Source organism: Bacillus rossius, chromosome 6 (assembly GCF_032445375.1).
Source record: "Bacillus rossius redtenbacheri isolate Brsri chromosome 6, Brsri_v3, whole genome shotgun sequence".
In the NCBI taxonomy this organism is placed as follows: domain Eukaryota; kingdom Metazoa; phylum Arthropoda; class Insecta; order Phasmatodea; family Bacillidae; genus Bacillus; species Bacillus rossius.
The window spans coordinates 28,624,258-28,641,401 of record NC_086334.1 but is presented as its reverse complement, the minus strand read 5'-3'; the positions used below and the strand labels follow the sequence as shown (position 1 = coordinate 28,641,401).

The following is a 17,144-nucleotide window of genomic DNA, read 5'->3' as shown; positions in this document are numbered from 1 at the left end:
ACAGTTCTCAGTCTCACGCGCCGTCAGCCATCGTCTTCAATAGCAGGCGTGCCTTACCGCTTCTGTCTGCTGCACCGCGACGCAGCTTCTCACACGCGCGGTGTCACACTCCGACACCTGGGGCGAGTAAGGCATTTCTCCCCCCCCCCTCCCTTCTCCCGCCAGGCATACATTACCACGCAACCACAGCGCCTTCTCCCTTCTCTGAGAGTTAACATACGTTAAAAGTTTATTAAAGTAAAACGATAAAATGAGTGAAGTGAGATGATAAAAAAAAGGCGCGTGTACTTAGGTACGTGCGTGAGAAGTTATACTTCTTTGGCATCATTAAAAAATAGTTTTTAATTGCATGCAAAAATAGTGCGTGGAGTCCCTCCGCGCGGAAGAAGTGAAACTTCGTAATGTGGAAATGAAAATAGGAAGGGGTAGAAAATGTTTTTTAGTGAAATCATATTGTATCAAATCAAACTAAAAAAATAAATCATGAAATCATTCAACGATAAAAGCTGTTTGTTTAATTAAGCTGACGGGTTCGCCCCAAGGAGAAAATTGACGCGGCGAGACCTCGTGGACATAGAGAAATGACACACACTCACTATTTATGTGTCTATGAAACATGATTTTTTTTCTGCAATTTAAATTGTAATATACAAAAAGGGTATTAAAAATTGAAAAAAATATGGCGATACTACAAACTGTCAGGATCTTTATTTTTTTCTTACTCTCTTCTTAGTTCCTTACTCTCGTTTTGTCTCTTTCTATTCCCCCTCCCCAGGAGCGTTAAACGTTTAACGCAACCTTGTTGGAAGTCGCATTAGAAGTATGACTTCAATAAATAATACACATTATTTGTCCAGTATATAGGGCTACATGCCTAGGTAAAAGCGACAGACGTATATAACGACGTCAGCCCGCGAGAGGAGATAATTGACAGGCCAGTCAACTATCAACGGCGGCAGTATTACTAAAAGGGGGGCGAGGACAGTCGTGAAAATTAAGACACGAAACCAAACATTGCAATAGGGACGATATGTCGGCGATCCTGGCGGGCGTGAAGTGTACCTACATTTTTGACAGCATGTGTTGAAAGTGTGCGAGACCAGTAACGGCAGTGGCATCTAGCGGCGTGGAGTGTAAAACAGCTAGAAAGCAATGCAGTAAATTGTCTCGCGCTTCGCCACTGCTAACTGGCAGGAGTTTCCCATGTTGTCGTATCACGATACTCGATGAAACGTACGCGGTGAAGCCGAGGCTATGTGACGAGTAGGAACAGGCCCCAAAAGCAAAGCGGTGGCGTGAGCGTATGCGGGTCGTGCAACGAGTGAAGCGGGAAGAGGAGCGCGGGAGAGAAGGAAGCACACAGTAGTTACAGGAGAGGGGGCGGCGCATACTGACGACCTAGTAGTTACAGGAGAGGGGGCGGCGCATACTGACGACCTAGTAATTACAGGAGAGGGGGCGGCGCATACTGACGACCTAGTAGTTACAGGAGAGGGGGCGGCGCATACTGACGACCTGCTCCACACAGCGTGGGCTTGAGAACCTGGGCGGCGAGGACGTAACTGATCTGCGCTAATGCGAGCCGTGGACCGCTCGTGCTAGACACTTCCCGCCAGGCACATTGCAGTGTGCATTTAAATGGGCACTTACTCTTTCTTTGCTGTTAGCGCTGTCCTTGTTTCGGTGAGCTCTTTTGCCGGACATACTCCATTGAGGACGAAAGTTTCAGTCAGAACCTTTCACTGTAATGAAAATTTGTTTAATGTCTCGGAAAAATTGTTTTTTTTTTTTATAAGGTAAAATTTGGAATGAGAATTCTGGAACTAAATTTTCCTGGTGTATTTCATCGATAGCATCATCTAATAATTTCAGATTTTTATTTTTATTTCTAAGGAGATGTAATAGAAAGACGCCATATTGGTATCAACCATTTGGTTTAACATTTTGTTCATATCATTTTATTTTAAAAATTTCGGCTCTTTTCAGCATTGCACATAATTTCATGGAATTACTTGTTATTAATACTGAATGTTACAATTAGTTTCTCCTCTGTAATTGGTGTTTGGCATTTAATTATATTTTTTCTGTCAGAATGACTGCAATTATTGTAATCAAACTCTCAGTAGACACTATTTTATGACCTTATAAAAAATTTAAACAGTGTAATTAAAAAATATATATTTTTAATTTATTATCATTAAAGATGGCATACAAAATAAGAATTTTAATTTTAACAACTGCCGGTAGTATCACTCTAACAACAGTGTCCGATTTTTACTCCGTACTGCAATCCAAAGGTGAAGCAGACTAAGGCAGCCAAAAGCAGTAGGTACATGTAGTCACGCAGAGGGCAAATGTCATAGTGTACACCTACTACTGTCTTTGTCAGATTCACAACGCAGCAAGTGTTCAGTGTACCCACCTAGCCACCTAGTCAGGGGTGTATCTTTGTTGGTCAGGCGGTATAAGTGCGACGCTCGCTGGTGCTTCTAGGGCGGTATCTCCTCTAAGCGCAAGACTGTGGACTGGCGCGCAGTCTTCCCGAGCACATAAAAGATTTGAGTGGTGGTCATTAAATTATAAGTTTTATAAATGAGGATAAAGATGCAATTCAGGTTCCTTGAGCACTTTCAAGTCTCCACCAATGACGTCCGGGTCAAATCGTATATCTTCAGGGGCGCAACAACTAAATTACCAAAAGGAGGGGGGGGGGGGCAATATACCTTTTTATAAAGAATCGTCGATCCCCCCTATTGAAGTGGGGGGTCCGGGGGTCCTCCCCCGGGAAAATTTGTATTTCAAGGTGGAAAATGGTGCTATTTAAGCAGTTTTATTATCTAAAAATTTATTACACAGCACTTTCTTTGCCCCCGTTTGCCCTTCACGGTTTCAGAGGGGGGGGGGGGGGCAAAATACCCTTGCCCCCCCCTGTTGTTGCGCCCCTGTATGTCTTTCATTCTTACTTAACTAGATTTCACCACGCTTAAAGTCATTCCAGGTCGATATTTTTGATGCGCAAACATCTTAGCTCTCGGTGTATGGCATTTGGTAGCAGTACTTTCTTGGATGGAACGGAAGTCGTTTGGAACGAAAAATGTGTCCCAAAGTACGGTGCTGCCATCTTTTGAAGTCTCAATCTCGAAAATATGGCGGACCCGCGTGATCCATCCGTATATATTAACTTTCACGAAAATCGGAGATGTACTAAGCGAAATGGTGTGCCAAACTGAATTTAATAATAGTACAACTATCCTTTTAAATTTGTCATCATTTACAGTCATAAAACTAAATAATGAGAACTTAAAAAATACGCATTACTATTTTGACAATCCTTAGTTAGCATTGAGATTTAGAGAAAGCGCAGCGTTCGTCATATTGTAGACACACAAGGAATTGTTAGCTTACATATATTTGTCACCATGATGAATAAAAGAATTTCGTGAATATATATATTTTTTTACTGTTAAATCTGAAATGTTGAATCTTCTCAATAAGGTTAAGGTTGATTTGTAAAGTATTTACAGGCTGATTTCGGTCGTATAAGCGAAAAATATATATACATACATAAACTTAGTGTTATATGTTTTAAAATGTTTATGGTTAATTTTGTTTTGATTTATGTATTAAACTGCAACTTTTAGTTTGATAAATACTTAAAAGAAGACAGCCCCGCGTTCGTATTTATAAAAGGGAAACTTTAGGTTATTAACTGCTAAATGAATTCTAACAAGATTCAATATTTTAAGAAAATTATTTTCCAAAAATCAGGTCCAAAGCCGGGGTTAAGTATTTTTATAAGTCTTTTTCGCGTTTATCCGAGCAGTTCCATTATACAGTTTAAAATTTCGCTCTGCAAATCGAATGATTCATATTCGGCGTGCCTGCTCCGGCAGCGAATTCTAGCGGATAACTACGTGTGGTTCGCGTCCAGAAATTTAGCTGAAAACACAATTTGCATACATTTATCACGCTCGGCATTATTCGAAAAAAAAAAAAAAAATTCTATGTTAAATTTCAAGTCCATGGCCCGGTTTTGGTAGTATAAGTCTATATGCAACACGAGAACACATGAATTTGCTCGTTACCGAGGTCACTGGCGAGTACCGAGTCTCGCTCAATTTTTTTTTCTTCCAGTCCCACTCAGGGCCGGTGCAAGGTAAATTGGCGCCCTAGGCGAAAAACCTTAACACCCCCCCCCCCCTCCCGCGCCGGAAACCCCAAAAAAAATTTTCCTTGCCTCAAAATACATCACGTAAGCCTAAGATTTTGTCAACAATCAAATGTAAGCAGGCTTTTTTTTTACTTTTTTACTAATTATAATTATAAATAATAAACAGGTCACCGTGGACTTTAAATAATTACTTATACCAATATAAACATTCCAGACTGTTAGAAAAATCCATTTTCATCTAGTTTCAATAATCGTTAAACATATTATATCAGCTGTTGTGTGTCGTGCTGCGCCGCCCCCAGCTACTTGGCGCCTATATGGACGCGCCGGCCCTGGTCCCACTTCATGTGTTCGCCACCGGTTTCCACGATAGCCATCGGCACAACACAAACGGGCGAACAGCCGTTTTCGCGCCGCCAGCGTGTCTCGCGTGTCTCGCGTGTCGCCGTAGCGACACCACCGCGCGCCACGGTCGGCGCGGCGCGGCGGATGCCGTCACGCTCGCGTGTCGAAGCCCGACCGATGGTGCGTCTCATCCCTCCCCCCTCCCACAAGCACGGGCGACCAGCGCCGGCGCGCGGAGTGGCTGCCTCGTCGTCCGGAACCCGCGCGCGGCTGGTCGACTTGCCGACCGGCTGTGCTCCGTGCAGCTCAGGTGGCAGCTACCTGGCACTGTGTGGCGTCACCCGATGCAGGGCCGTAACTAGAGTCTCTGGCACCCGGGGCATGAATGGATTCATGCCCCCCCCCCCTCTTTTTTGGCACATACCACACCAATAAAGCAGGGAGTCCGGGGGCCCTCCCACGGAAAAATGGTGCTATTTTAGCATTTTCCTTACCTACATGTAACAGTTTCTGTGCTACTGTAACTTCCATGCAAAAATGTTTTACCAGTTACCAGTTGTAGTAAGAATTACAGTGCAAGCTATTTCGGCGCCCCCACAGCTTTGCGCCCGTGGCGTATGCCCCGCTTGCCCCCCCCCCCCCCCAGTTGCGGCCCTGACCCGATGAACAGACACATAAAGATGAATTCCCAAACACACAGGGGAAAAAAAAAAGAAGCCCAAATCAGCCGATGTCAGATGTTAATAGCATTCCGTGAAATGAATTACAACAATAACACAGCACATACGAACACAGTGGGTTGACAACTACGAGACAGTTGCAACAAAAACAGTGAACACAGACAGACAACAAACCTGGGCAACGCAGTGACAGACAGAGGAACACACAGGCGTAGAGCCCTGGAATCAAGAATACCCTCAGTGAGGGGGCCCGCTTGCGCTTTCAAAAGCGTGTCTGTGAAACGGGGTGGATAAATGTATATTAACGCACAATTATAGTTTCATTGGAGGTAAACCATTGATATAGTAACCCATTTTTTACCTGATTTTAGTCTGGGATTAATATGGTATATTGATAGAGATTTTTGAACGCGAACATGATAAATTTGTTATAAAATTTATAAAATATATATGTAATAATATTTTGGTTGTCTTCAGCCATCTCTGTCGAGGACAAGTCCACGGTACTAACTTAACTTACGTAGTGGTATCACAACGTAAGGAAAACCGCGTTTATTGTTATTCCGCGTAAGGAAAGCCGCATTTCCTGTTATTCCACATCATGGAGTCACCCAACAAGCGAGCAGCAACACCTAACTATAAATTTGCTTTCCGTTTAAATGAGCGTATTTAGATCTACTACTTTGATATTAGCGTTAGGCAATGATAAAAAATATATGTAAAAAAACACGTGAGCAAGTATTTCAGTACTCACCAGAGATGTGTAACATCTAACCTCGGGAAAGAGCAAATCGACGTATTCTCATGTTGCAAATACACTTATAATATGAAACTCGGACACGAAATTTGACTTGGAATTCTTTAAATTACATATACACAAATTGTGTTTTCAATTACATTTGTTGACGCGAATCACACGTAGTTTCCGCACCCACCGCTTGAATTCATTGCCCGAGCAGCTACGTCGACTATAGAATCATTAGATTTGCAGAGCCAAATTTTAAACCATATAATGAAACGTTAAAATTCATTAAACAGTTAATACTATAAAGTTATCCTTTGGCTTTGTGAACTTCGGTTCGCACCATCCACCACAGATGGCATCACCGTGGTTCAAAAGCGCCCAAATGATAGTTTGTACAAAAAAAGTTCCGGTTCCGACCCTGTCAAAAACTTTCTTCTGCAACTAAAAATAAAAAATAAAAATAACGGCCAGGGTACTCATACTCCAAAAAAAAGAATAAGTTATTTTAACTACTTTATTGAAACCAGTGAATCTTTATAAACACAAATGCAGGAGCAAAGTCCTTATACTTGAAAACACTTCCACGTAATACAGCATTTTAAATAATTTTCTTGAAAAAGAAAAACATCTGACTACACTATAATTGTTTCCTTTCCCTTAGAACTAGGTGGGAAAAGGGATTTGGAGAGGGGGGGGGGGGAGGGGGGAGGCGCCGCATGTGCGCCCTTGTTGTGGTTACACACTTCCGTTCCATGAGACTTTCGTTCTGTTCGCGAAATTACTCCAACCAAACGCCGAGAGCGAAGACGTTACACATCAAATTAGCATCAGTTGACGTAAACCAATCGGACTGATGAAATATTCCATTCTAGTGATGGTAGTTTGAAAAGAATGCAAAAATAAATATGATTTCACTGCAACCCAATGTTGGGATGGCCAGGGCCGGCGCGTCCATAAAGGCGAACTAGGCAACCGCCTAGGGCGCCAAGTAGCTGGGGGCGGCGCAGCACGACACATAACAGCTCATATAATATGTTTAACGATTATTGAAACTAGATGAAAATGGATTTTTGTAACACTTTGGAAAGTTTATATTGATATAAGTAATTATTTAAAGTCCACGGTGACCTGTTTATGATTTGTAATGAGTAAAAACAAACACAAGCCTGCTTACATTTAATTGTTGACAAAATCTTAGGCTTACGTGATGTATTTTGAAGCAAGGAAATTTTTTTTTTATTTTTTTTTTTGGAGTGTCCGGCCGGGGGAGGGGGGGGGGGTGCGGCCTTTAAGGTTTTTTCGCCCAGGGCGCCAATTGACCTTGCACCGGCCCTGGGGATGTAAACGGTAATAAGGCAAGTGCAAGTCGAGGGGGAGAGACTCACGCGGGCGGGGCGACGATGCTGAGCAGCTCGGAGGGCGAGGTGGGCACGCGGCGGATGGTCAGCTTGCGGCCGTCCGTGGAGCCGACGCCGATGGAGGCGAGCGAGCGGGTGGACGCGGCGTGGTAGGGCGCGGCGGTCGGCACGCGCAGGGTGCAGGCGGGCGCCAGCAGGTCCTCCTTGAGCGAGCGCAGGCTGCAGCCCGCGGCCACCACCGTCACGTTGTTGCGCGACTTGAGCAGGCGGCCGGTCGCCTCCTCCTCGCCCGTGCCGCTCATGCTGCTGCTCGCCGGGCCATCTGCGCGCACCCGTCACACTCGCCACTGGACCGCCGAGCTCGCGTGTCTGCAGTGGCGTAGCCAGGATTTGTGTATGGGGGGGGGGGTGTTAAGAAGAATGCCCCCCCCCCCAACCCGTGTATTAAAGCGGGGGCCTCCCCCGGGAAAATGTGGATTTTAAGGTGTAAAATAGTGTTACTTTAGAAGTTTTCGGTACTTAAATTTAAATATTGTAATGGTAAAAAATTTATTAATTTTAATATGAAATTTGTTTGAGTGATGAATAAGAAATTAATTAAAGATTTGGTGCTAAGAGGGGGAGGGGGGATTGAATTCCTAACCCCCCCCCCCCCTGGCTTTGCCCCTGCGGTGCCTGCAGTCACTTCGTGCGGCGGATGGCACGAACCAACGCTCACGAAGCCGAAGCGAAACTTTACAGGATCAACTGTTTTTAATGAATTCAAACAAGATGGGCAGTATTTTCATGAAATTCCTTGAAAAATCAGGTACAAAGCCGGGGTTTAGTACTTTTTTTCAAGTCTTCTTCGCCTTTATCGGAGCGATTTCATTATAAAGTTTAAAAATTCGCTCAGAAAATCTAATTGCCTCTGAGGAAAATGGCCCTCTTGAGAATAAAAGATAAAGTAGAGTCTTGATAAACCGAGTTAATGTGGATCGCTGCAACCTCAGATAGGCAAAATCTCCGATAACACGGATATAATAATAAAAATCACCTCGGTTTTCAGTTGGAGCAGTGGTATCATCTTTCGGGGTAATTTTCCTACTTTTCTTCGGTGTGGATTCTTTCACGTCACTTCATAATTATCTTAACCAAAAACTGGAATTTTTAAAGTTAATTTTATTAAGGCTTTCAACAACTGTTCAATCATTATTCTATGATCTCAAGCAAATGTTCCAACAGTCTTTGATGGCAATGACGCTTTAGATCGGCAGGGTAAATCAAAGTTCACTTATTCGATACACTACTGTAATAGTGTAGAGTAGAGAGACTTCGGGTACAATGTTATTTCTTATTGGACTATGGCTTAGTGGCTTACTCAGTTGTGTCTTACCAATCGTGAGGATTAGGCCATGTTCGGGTTTGTCCGTCGCTCATTGCCAATTATCGGGACCACGGCGGCCATCTTGGATTGCGCCACGTCCGCCATTTGGTTTTCCCGCTATTTTGAAAATATGTAAATATTATCCGGAAAAATTGCTAAAATTTCTAAAACTCATAAAAAAAATATTTTAATGCTATTTTAATAACAACATCGGCCATTTTGGCCAACTTCTTGAAAATCTGTAATTATTATCCTGAAATGTCCGAAAAAATTCTAATAATCATCAACAAATCGCCCATTAATTTACTGATTGATTCAAACTATTTAAGTCCTTGTTTAAATCTTGCAAAACGCAAAAAAAAAAAAAAAAAATTAAGTTAAGCTAAAAAAAATGTATATTCAATAATCAATATATATATATAATAAATGTATATTCAATAATCACACGTAGTTTCCGCATACGACGCTAGGGCAGCTACGTCGACTGTTGAATCACCGAAAGTTTAAACTATATAATAAAACGGCTCCGATGAAAACGAAGAAGACTTGAAAAAAATAATATAATCCGGCTTTGGATGTGGTTTCAGACAAATAATTTTATTAATACTTCTCACCTTGTTTAAACTCATTAAACAGCTAATATTGTACAGTTTCCCTTTGGTTCGCGCCATCCGCTACAGATGGCAGCACCGCGGCCACCCAATGCCGTGCACTGGGAGCTAAGAAGTTACACGTCAAACAGCTGAGGAAGATGGTATTTTAGCCGCGACACTGGAGCGTGAGCTGTGTTCAATGACGCGTGTTCTCTGAACGAGATCGCGAGTGCCTCCACGCGGCCCTGCACGGAAACAAGATCCAGGGGTGTCACACCCGGATATCCCCGGAGGCCATGGCACAGAAACTCCTCGACAGGAGTGTACACTACTGAGGAAGGAGGAGAGGGGAGGGGGGAGGATAGAACCAATTTTCTCGTTGTTTGTTTTCAAATTCTTTCCATTTGTCAGTGGGAATGATAGTTTAGTATTAGCGACCGGGGGAGGGGGGATTAATCCCCCACCCTCCGCGTACGCCCCTGCTCCTCGAACAACCCAGCTTACAAGTAAGTGGTGGCCCTGCCGTGCTGCAGCCAGATACAGTGACGAATGTTGAGGGGCATGTCTTATCATCCCAATAGTCTGGTTGAGAAATGCTTGCAGTGAGATATAAAATATGAAGTAAACTCTCATACCGCACCACACACATTTATGATAAATCTCGCCAGTTTACCATCGGCCCGCACAAGCTTGTTCTGAAATTTTGAAATTCCTTCATACATGGAAGTGGCTCTCTATAAGTGTTCTCACATATTACTACGGTGTCTCCTTTGGCATACTATAAACCTAGAGTATCGCGTGTATTAGGTGTTTCCTACCAGACAGTTCAAATCGAACGTTTGATACTTAAGTACGCGTTTCGTAAAAAAAAAAAAAAAGCCTACCTGGACAGGACCACAGATTGCTGTTAATTTCTGCTTATAATCTATCAAAGCTATGTGTTATTATTAAATACTTGCGAAAAAAAATACTGGAAAAACTTTTAATTATTACTACTGAAGGGAAATTATATTATCAACCATTCTTTTACAGGTGTAAGATATCAGTCATAAGAAAAATTATTCCCAGATTTGTTGCTATGCTGCAAGTAGTTTCCTATGTTTCTTTTAATAATTGATTTAAAATTTGACTTTTAAGGACGCATAGCTCACCCTTAATAATCACTTTAGGAAGAAAGTTGTACTTTTTTTTTCCTATTTATTATATCGTATGGAATCACACGGCACTGTCGAATGGTTGCAAACACTCATTATAAAATATCTCAGTAATTACCAATTTACTGTATATTTTCAGTACTCTCATTTAATAAATTAATTTTCCACAATTGTTTGCATGTTTTAAATTAGATGTACTTAAAAAAAAAAAGAAGAATATATACCTCCGAGCATTCCTTTTCGTCACCAATATTATATAATACTCACTTTTAAATGTCCGTATCTTCTCAAATGACAGGCCAATATATTATCTCTATTTTTTTTTTAAATCTTTGTTTTATCTAAACTCAATTCTTCAACAGTCGTTCGCTCCAAATGATATAAATCTTTACTGCTAATCCAAATTTCTGAGCTCCTTTTGTTAGCATAATATCTCGGCGTATATTAAAACTATCCTGTAAAAAATATTACAGCTTTATACATTTTTTACCAACTGCTATTTTATGCATGTATGGAAAAAATATATTTTTCAGTAAATTGTATTTTTTCATAATATAGGTAATAAAGTTAAAAAAAAAAAAAAAACAGCACGTAGAGTATGCAGAGACTAGTAGCACCCAAAAGGAAGATTGTTTTTATGAATTAAATTTTCTGAAAAACTAAGTGTGATTGTGTAAATTACGTGGAAAAAGGGAAATTAACATTTTTGATGATTTGTTTGACACACAATATATGGAAGGCTTAGAAAAATCGGTGAAGTGTGGATTTTCGCCGTCAGTTCAGTATTCGAGGTTAAGGGAGTGGTATCCAAAATCATTTTGCTTACAATATTTTGTGTCGAAACAAGAAATATTATAAGCAATATATTATAACCCCCTTAAGTGCAGAGAATTGGCACATGAATAATGTTTCCAAGAGGACACGCGTCATCAGGAGCGTAACCCGAGGGGGTGGATATCCTATATTATATATTATATATTATATATTATATATTATATATTATATATTATATATTATATATTATATATTATATATATGATATATATAATTCTCAGCAGCAAAAGGAAAGAAATTGAATGTAAAACACCGGGAAAAGTGGTTCTTACCCCCCCCCCCCCAAAAAAAAAAGAAAGAAAAAAAAGAAATTCTGCCTACGCTCTGCGCGTCAGCCCAGTAAAACATAAATTAACAGACACAACTTGCGGTTCAAATTAATTTCACTTTTGTACGTAATAATTCAGGACTAATGTAACTGGTAGATACATTCCCAGTAATTTGCCTAAGGTAATTGCAGGAACTGTACGTTCTGATAGAGGAATTATTTGAGCCTGTAATATTAGCTATTTAGGTTTAGCTGCAAATATATGAATACATACGAACATGTAGCTGCTTTACGGTACTTCAGATGCAGTTTTTTTTAATGAAACCCGTGTGATTAGTCTATCTTCCACAAACGTATTTTGTTTTTCGGTGTAGGTATAACCGACGCAGAGAAAATTTCAACCTAGGATTTCTTGGATCACGATTCGCTCCCTTTTCAGAGTTACACTCAAAAATATTTGTTTCATACGGCACGAATCGTGTATAATATGTTTAATGCGTACGAAGATGGGGGGAGGGGAGATGGGGCGGGGGAAGGATCCGAATAATCCAAAAAGGTATAATTCCCACTAACAAAAGGAAATAATTTATACACTCCTGTAAATAAATATGCTGCTCCTTATCCAGCCAGCTCAACTTTAGTTTAGAAAATATTTTTGACAAGAAAGGTTGGGAGTTCGAACCCTGTCTTCTGTCTTCTATATTTATATATGCAAGTGGGGTGTCCTCATGATTAAAAACTGACATTATTATGGTGGTCTAGGCGATAAATTATTTTAAACCATAGGTATGTTACAAAATTTTGACTTTTAATAGGCCTGAGGTTGTTAATTATTAGATAAATTTCAAAATCTAACGACAATCTAAAAACAAGACTGTTGTGTCGTTTTCCGTATTATTGTACTCATAATAGGCATATTCTATCCATAATTTAAAAAAATTAAGAAAATCCGCCAAGCGCTATTTCATTCCATCAATAAATTCTAAAAATATTTTTTTTCTCGCGTGATTAAGGATGCCACCGTTAAAGACATTACCCATGTGAAAACAAGTTTCCTTATCCCTTTACGTAGGTACATTGATTAAAGTATTTTTTTTAAAGTTCTAGTAAGTTAAACCAGCTTGCCTTACGCAGCAATTACGTTCTTGGAAGACCTGATGAACAAGAGAGCCCTAATTACAACATAGTGTCCAAGTTCAATTACTATTACATTTTGTTGTAATTAACACTCCATTAAGAATTATAAGTTATTTTACTTACGTTTAACAATTTATAAAGGTCGACATCCAGCCGACACCACGAGTAAAAACGCAAGCATACGACTTTCTGCTTTACTACAAGACCCACGCACAACTGTCAACCACACACACGACCGTTTACTCTTCACAGAAGAGCGAACAGTGCCCAAGAGAAACTCGCGTTGCTACGTTTCTTCCACGCCCGAGGCTTGCGCTGACATCTACCGGCCGCGAGCTGCACTAACTCCCACCTGTTGACCTTGATTCGCAGTGACGCCATGCCGCTGCTTTGTGTTCTCGTGAGGCGGCAGTGCCATAGAATATTTGTAATTTACAAAACTGTACTGTTTATGAGATCCCTTTGTTGTTTGTTGGACAATCATTATTGCATAATTTATAAACATGTAACCGAGTTTTCATTATAGTCAGAAAGGACGCTTGAATTTTCTTATGGGTTCGCGTGTATATGTACGGTTTCTTTTATGAATATTGTGAGTTGATAAAACATATGCAATATGATTTTAGCGGTAGCAAGAAAAAAAAATAGCGGTCGGAATTTCATTACGACCTACATATGAACACAATAACATATCTTCTATTCATTACACGTTGGTATTGTTTTTAAATTATTTATGCAATGAAATTAAATTGAAAAATTAGTGGCGCTACGACATATCAACTAGTTTAAAAACTTGACGATGATCATTCCATTTGTGCAGTGGCATACCCACAAGAGAAGACAGGGAGTAAGAAACTCAAGTATTCACTAAATCATTCAGTATCCAGGTTATCCGATGAAATTTAAATTATTATTGTCATAATGCCTAGTTCATTAAGTCCAAATTAGTTAATAACACACTTTTTCATAATAAAGATTAAATTAAACATGGCGAATTTCTGATTGTTAAGAGTTAATTTGCAAATCGCATTAGATACAGAATACGAAAAAACGAATTTATTCAAATTTGAACATAACATCAGATCATGTGACCATTTTGTCAACAATAAATGCAAATTCGTATCCAGTTTTAGCTGTCTTAGCCACATGTTCAGTCAGGGGTGGCTCCGGGGTCGGGCAAGGCACTGTTCTGACAATTTTGTCACCGAAACACCCGTAGAATCTATATTATAATTTTAATAATGCTAAAATCATTTTTACTGTATAATTTTATTAATTTGTTATGATATAGGTACAATATAAATAAATTAGCTAAACCATCGTCGAAATGTAAGTTTCTGGTTGGCTTAAACGCGTTGTTTATTTTTCAGACTTTCCGGAGAGGCCTTCTCCAAACCTACTACAGACCACCACTTGGTTAAGTTCCTCTCCAATAATATACATATTAGAGCCCCGAAAAGTCTATGGCCGGCCGTCACTGCAATCAGAAACTACCTACTGATATTTTATGTGTAACATCTTATCTTTCGGTATACGGGATTTTGTAGAAGTAGTTTAGTGAATGGAACGGAAGTCGCATGGAACGGAAATGTGTAACCACGGTGCTGCCATCTGTGGCTGATGGCGCGAACCAAAGTTCATAAAGCCAAAGGAAAACATTATAGTATTAACTGTTTAATGAATTTTAACAAGGTGGGCATTATTTTAATAAAATTACTTGTCGAAAATCAGGTCCAAATCATGGGATAAGTATTTTTTCAAGTCGTTTTAGCTTTTATCGGAGCCGTTTTATTATATAGTTTATAATTTCGGTCTGATAATCAAATGATTAAATAGTAGACGCAGCTGCTCCGGCAACGAATTCTAGTGGCGGGGGCGGAAACTACGTGTGATTCGCGTCAAGAAATGTAGTTGAAAACACAATTTTCGTATATATTGTCATTATTTTTAAGAATTAATTCTACTTAAAATTTACTGGTCGACTTTCGTATTACACGTGTATTTGCAACATGAGAACACTTTAATTTGCTCATTACCGAGATTAGATGTTACATATCTCTGGTGAGTACTGAAAGACTCGCTCATGTGTTTTTTTCTTTAGTTTTCCCCGGAAAATGTTTTTTTTTCCCAGTGTAAGTTGCGATCAGAAGGGGTGGCTTTCCTAAAGCCCTCCTCCACCCCCTGCTTGGATCCGCCAGTGACTCACTCTTCCCGCCCAAATTTGCCTCGGCTCGCGATCGGTGGGACAAAGAGAATGTGGCAATAAACCTGGGGGGCTGACTCCATACTTCAAGGCTGACTGTATACTCGCTCAGGCTTTTGTGACAGTGGAAAAATGAGTTGATGGGGCAAAACAGCCCGGAGACCCCATGATGTAAAGAAGAGGAGGTGACACCGTCCGGCCGCCCAAACTCGTCCTCCACTGCGCACTACGTCACCTTGGTCGCACCGCCCGGTCTACACGCAGCGCGCTTACGGGAATACGACGCAAAAAGTTCATTTACAATCGTTTGAATAGTAAGAGTGACCACGAAGCGTAAATAAAAATACTTTGCTATGCACATTGTATATCATGCAATTTAGAACATACAGTTTAAATAAATGTATTAGCATCCAAACACGGGGTTTATATTAATAATAAAATCAACGAAGCAATATTTTTCTGCTGTTTCATCACTTCAAAAAGTTGATTGGGTCTTGTAAACACAGAATGGTAATGGGAATTGGAATGAATATACTTCGAAAATATTTATTATTAATATTAATAAAATAGATATAATAAACATTCAGGATGCAGGCGGCAAATAATAATACAAACATATTACAAAAAAAAAAAGCATCTGACACATAGCAAAGTTTCTATAAATACGTATTTGTAATTTACATAAATATAAGCGCTTTTAATTTATTTACTAATTTTAATTTTATTTAGTTACAAACAATAAACAAAAGGGTAAATAATGATAGAGAGTATATTTAAAAAATTATTAAAACATATTATTAAACCAAATAGCTCTACAATATTCAGCAAAAAACAGCTTGCAGGTATTACAAAATTTTTTTCACGGCAAAGAAAAGGAAAAGGTTGGATTTGTTTATTATCTTGGAGAGGAAAAACCTAATAGTTTTCACATCCCCCCAAGTACATTGTGCGTTAAAACATGGCACATAATTGTTGGTTGATTAATAAAAATAACTCAATTGCAAAATAACTCGCTAGTAAATATTTCACAAAACCCGTATGCCTTCTACACTACATTTTATTAAAACCAAAACCGATTCATAATGGCTTGAAGAACTCCCGTCCCTCATAGGTATTTGAATGTAATTTTAACGCGTGTATCTTGGCTGTAGGTGTTTTTTTCTCAATTTTTATAACGTTAACTTCTGAAAACTCAAAAATGTTGCTTGCTATAATTTTGATTACTGAGAATTCCATGTTATAACAAAATAAGTATTGTTTTACCTACCGTACATTGTGCATTTGCAGGCACTCGCATAATTTGATAAGACAATTGAAGAGAGTCACGGCCTTTCCATGGAAAAAAATTACAAAATAAATATCTTAAGTTCATCTAATTCCCCTTAAAATTGACGTTTTAAAATTCCTCCTGGATTCTGTAATACTAAAATGATTTGAAGGCAATAAATTCAAGGGAAATGGTGTGATAAAAGCATTAAAAATACAAAAAAAAATATATTGAAATATAATAAAATCATTGTAATCGTCGAAACATTAAAATCGGAAATACCATTTTTCCCACTTATATCTAGTTTTACGGAAAATCCGCTTCCTTCCATAATTACTATTCCAAGGCCGCGCTGCAAATGTACACATGTACAATTTTCAATACATAGCTGTTTTTTTATATATCTCATGCGCTTTATAGTTATAGAATCTAGAAAAATGAATACCTACAAACATGCAAACTTATGTGCTACACTGTTTTTAGTTATAGCCGAGTTCTGTTAGTGTTAGGATTGTAGACACAGTAGGGGCGGATCCAGGAATTACTGTGAGGGGGGGGGGGGGTGGAGAGACCGTGAGTCTGGGCCTAGTATGATACCTGTTTATTACTGCAAAAGTCGTTATTAATCAATGTATATTTTACCCTTAGATGGGTGGGAGGTCACGTGCCCCTGTGCCACCCCCCCCCCCCCCTTCTCTTTCTGGATTCGCCTATGGAGCACACACGCACGTGCGCTGAGAATGTACTGAGCTATGGTCCCTGCAAACCTTATGTTTAAGTATTTAAAACGTTAGTTTTTTTAACGCGTTAAATGCTATTTAAGGCGTAAACACAAACTCTTACAATGAGAGACGAAACAAAATTATACTATTATCTAAACGCTTGAATGGAAAAATTGGCAAAGACAACATTAGATAACAATGAATTAATTTACGTTAATTTTCATTATTGTGTGTAAACCAACAACATAACACAACACAAAGAGATTGTAATGCTGAAATCTTAAAATACCTTTAGGTAACT

The 17,144-nt window shown here is 39.5% G+C and overlaps 1 protein-coding gene across 1 annotated transcript in view; it reads right to left on the bottom strand.

Annotated features, from left to right (window-relative positions):
* LOC134532939 (sodium- and chloride-dependent GABA transporter ine) overlaps positions 1-13,581 on the bottom strand; it is a 71,572-nt gene extending 57,991 nt beyond the window's left edge. Inside the window, exons 1-2 of the mRNA XM_063370012.1 lie at positions 12,775-13,581; positions 7,327-7,621 (exon numbers count right to left, since the gene is read on the bottom strand). Of these exons, the coding sequence (XP_063226082.1) occupies positions 7,327-7,601 (275 nt within the window). The 5' untranslated portion in view covers positions 7,602-7,621; positions 12,775-13,581. The remainder of the gene's footprint in view (positions 1-7,326; positions 7,622-12,774) is intronic.
* Positions 13,582-17,144: the final 3,563 nt, after the last annotated feature.